Source organism: Ciona intestinalis, chromosome 1 (assembly GCF_000224145.3).
Source record: "Ciona intestinalis chromosome 1, KH, whole genome shotgun sequence".
NCBI lineage: Eukaryota > Metazoa > Chordata > Ascidiacea > Phlebobranchia > Cionidae > Ciona > Ciona intestinalis.
Window position 1 is genome coordinate 394984 of NC_020166.2, and position 3694 is coordinate 398677.

General features: G+C 37.3%; 1 protein-coding gene across 1 annotated transcript in view; it reads right to left on the reverse strand.

The window, feature by feature from the left end:
- Positions 1 to 384: 384 nt before the first annotated feature.
- LOC100183127 (kelch-like protein 3) overlaps positions 385 to 3694 on the reverse strand; it is a gene marked incomplete at its 3' end in the record, with an annotated part of 6746 nt that continues 3436 nt past the window's right edge. Inside the window, 4 exon segments of the mRNA XM_009863824.2 lie at positions 385 to 501; positions 2161 to 2270; positions 2945 to 3077; positions 3560 to 3687. Coding sequence (XP_009862126.1) covers positions 385 to 501; positions 2161 to 2270; positions 2945 to 3077; positions 3560 to 3687 — 488 coding nt within the window.

Sequence of the window (3694 nt, forward strand, 5' to 3'; positions counted from 1 at the left end):
TTTGACAACCCATTAGTGACCACTAGGTTGGAGCAATTGTTGTTAAGTGTCTTGCCCAAGGACACATACGCCCACAATGGTAGCAGTGCGACTAGCATGTTACCAGTTCTCCTGGTGCACCTTACATAAATACTTCATTATAACAACCAATATAACTACGTCATAACTTAAGTCCAACCACTGTTGGACCAACAATGCCGGCCAGTCGGCCACTAAGTTCTATCCTATAAAGGAAAGTATTACACTTGTTGTAAGTGGTATTGTGAAAAGAAGGTGCTTAACATGCGACTAGTGTGCCAGTGGTCCCAGTGTGCCTATTATAACTTGGGCATAAGCTTATAATGCTATAACTTATATTACTTTACAATGCATTAACCCTCTCACCTCGACAAGGTAATCGCTTGGCATGAGAGGTAATCGAACATGTTCGAGTAATATCGGCATGTATTGTGATCTGGATACCAAGTCGCTTCTCACCCAACCTATTACTGCTTCAAACACCTGGGGAACAATACATGGTTTAATATGGTGGAGTCATATTTGAATAGAAGACTGACGATGCCATTTAGAAATATATCTTTTTTTTATATGACAAATTTAGACGAAATATATCTTTATTATATTATACAGTTGATTGGACTTGATTTTTGTCTGTTATGTATTTCTTAGCACCAGAGTAACAAAGCGTAGACCAAAGTTTTTAACAAGTGTAAGTAATTATTATAAATCAAATGTAGGTTATTTTATTGATGGAGGGTGGGGGGCCACCGGTGTTAAGTGTCTCTGAAAGGGTCACGGACCATGAATGCTTATGAAATACAGATATTGAATCCAAACTAATTAAAGGTACAACTTTGTATTGTACAATAACCATGTTATACAGTTAATGCAAATTTATACATTAAGATATAAAAGGCCATTTAAAATAACTAGACATGACAGCAGTATTTGGCATTGGCAGCAGTATAATAATAGTTAAGTAAACACCATTGAGGCATGAAGTTTGTGCTTACACTGCAGCACTGCACGGGCCAATGCAGACACACAATGTTGGCTGTAATTGACCGTTGAAAGATGTGATGTGTCAACTATGTATATACATGGGGAATATGCTTGTATGTGCTTGCTTGTGTGTGTATACAACTCTGCGCTATTGAGATTGTATTGCGAGTCTAACATAATTTAAGGTACAAATAGTGAAATATCTTTGTATGCGGTACATGTATTCCAGATTCAATATTTTGAAGTTATTTTTGTGAAAACCCTTTTGTTATTGGCTGGAATACTAATATAATATTTTTAGACTAATCTATTTACAAATATGGGGCATATGCTTGCTGTGCGTGTGATGTATGCGATCTATCTATGCAACTTATGTCCCTATATTTATTTTTATGGCAATTTCATGCTGTATGTATGTGAGGGTTTACTGTGTGGCACAAAGACTTGATATTTTGGCGAGGTCTGATCAATTCCGACATTCAATGGCAGCAAAACTAATATATAGTAGGGTGGGGGAAGATGGGACACATTTTTATTCTATTTTCTCGTCTCATTTGGTAGTGAACAAAGAACATTCAAAGAATTATTAAACTGTATCTTAATGACTCCCATGGACCGTTGTTAATTGTTAAAAACACGATTAGGATATTTGGATATTATGTACTAAAGGTGTCCAGTCTTCCCCCACTACTATATATTATAACATAGTAATTTGTATTTGAGTCATAGTTTAACAATATATGGGATATAATATGTGCAAGCATGGTACAAAGTCACCTTAATAAACACAGATACCATGTAATAGAGTAAAGACTTTATCAACTATATCGCAAACAAACAACTTGAGGATACACAGAATGAATCATTCGCATGATGCTTGCATGCGTCACTTGTGTGAAGCACAATCAGTGTATGTAACTTGTTTATCCTCGAATGGCGGGGCAACGACAGTCGTTATAACACGGGTGTTCTGTTTCACACACCTTGTGCCCGCTTACAAGTTACCACATATGTAACTTATTCATCCTCGCATGGCAGGGCAACCACAGTCATCATAACACGGATGTTCTGTTTCATACACCTCATGCTCGCTTACAAGTTACCAGTTACCCTGTATGTAACTATGTGACTGCTTGTATTATACAATAATCAAGTTACCATTTCCTCCGAGGAGACGGACAGTTGGTCACTGTTGATTAATTCACAAACTTGTTGACAACTTAGGTTGTGAAACTCTTCGCCTCGAACTACATCGGTGAAGTGTTGCTCTGCGTATGTATATATGGGGTTTAGGTGGTGTGGTAAGTAACTTATTATATTTAGGTTTAACAAACTAAAACAATCAATATTTAAAAATGAATATCTGTGTATCTAAACAATGGATATCTGTGTATATATATGGGGGGTGGGTCTTATGTATATGGGGGTTAGGTTGTGGGATGGTAACTTATTATACTTGGCTTTAACAAACTAAAACGATGGATATCTACGAACATATAATAACGATATAATACAGCATAATGAACCTAAAGTAAACGCTATACAACCTAACTATACTGCAGTACCAACTAAACTAACTGGTGACTGTGCGTACAACACGACAAAAGCATTAATTACTCAACGCGGGCAGCAGGAATAAAAGTGCCGAATGCTATCGAAGCGAGACGAGGTAGCAAGTGAAGTATTACCACAGTTGGTGTGTAATGTATATATATGGTTCGTTGTTGTAAGTCTCACCATGCAAAAGATAGCACAGAAATAAAAGCGCGGCTTCATTTATCTCATCAATTAGGGTAGCGAAGGTAATGAAAAATATGACAAATAATGACAAGATAGAATATACTGACATACACAAAACGTGAAGGGCTTGAACAGCTTGCAAGTTTTACCTACACGTATTGTGTTTATCGTTTTTTAATATTTAATAATATAAAGTATTTACCTGTGAATGACCTTGCTTGTGTAAGGAGATCGGAACATGCGTGGATGTCGGCGAACTGTCGAATACCGAGGCAGTTGGAGGGGTGAAGTTGAGATTGAAGGAAACAACAACAAGACTCGCGAACAAAGGTTAACTGTGGGGCAAGATGGGTTTGTAATATTCTGTTACTTCTGCTACCAGGCATAATGTAATTTATCTTTTAGCGGCTCATCTGGTATAAAAAACTTAATGTGTTTCCTACTTTTCGTCTGCCATACGGCAAGACTTCATCAGGTAACGTAACGCAACATTACACGCACCATTTTTAACAGATGCGTCGCTAAAAGTTTATTTTGTTAAATCACGGACAATTTAATATAAGTTGTAACTTAAGGTCAGAGTACGTAAGTTTCAAAGGATATGCTTGGTGATATTAAAGCGATTCGCTAGTTGTCACATTTAAATTGAAAGATAGGCTGATCATTGTACCATCACTACTTTGTAGTGCTTATTTTAAGACTTTGTTTGATATTATATGTTAATGCATTTATACTGGTTACTCATGGTTACCCTGTTTTTCCCCGGGGTAAGCACGCCTACCTTGCATACCCATGTTAGTCGCCTACACACACACACCTCAAGCAAACTTGCAGCAGGAAGTAAAGATTGTACGTTTTCCTCGGTCACTTGTATTTGTGCCGTATAAACATAATCAACCAACTGCAGCAAAGCTTTACCATCGATCCCGTTCAGTTTAACACGGTCGGGGCT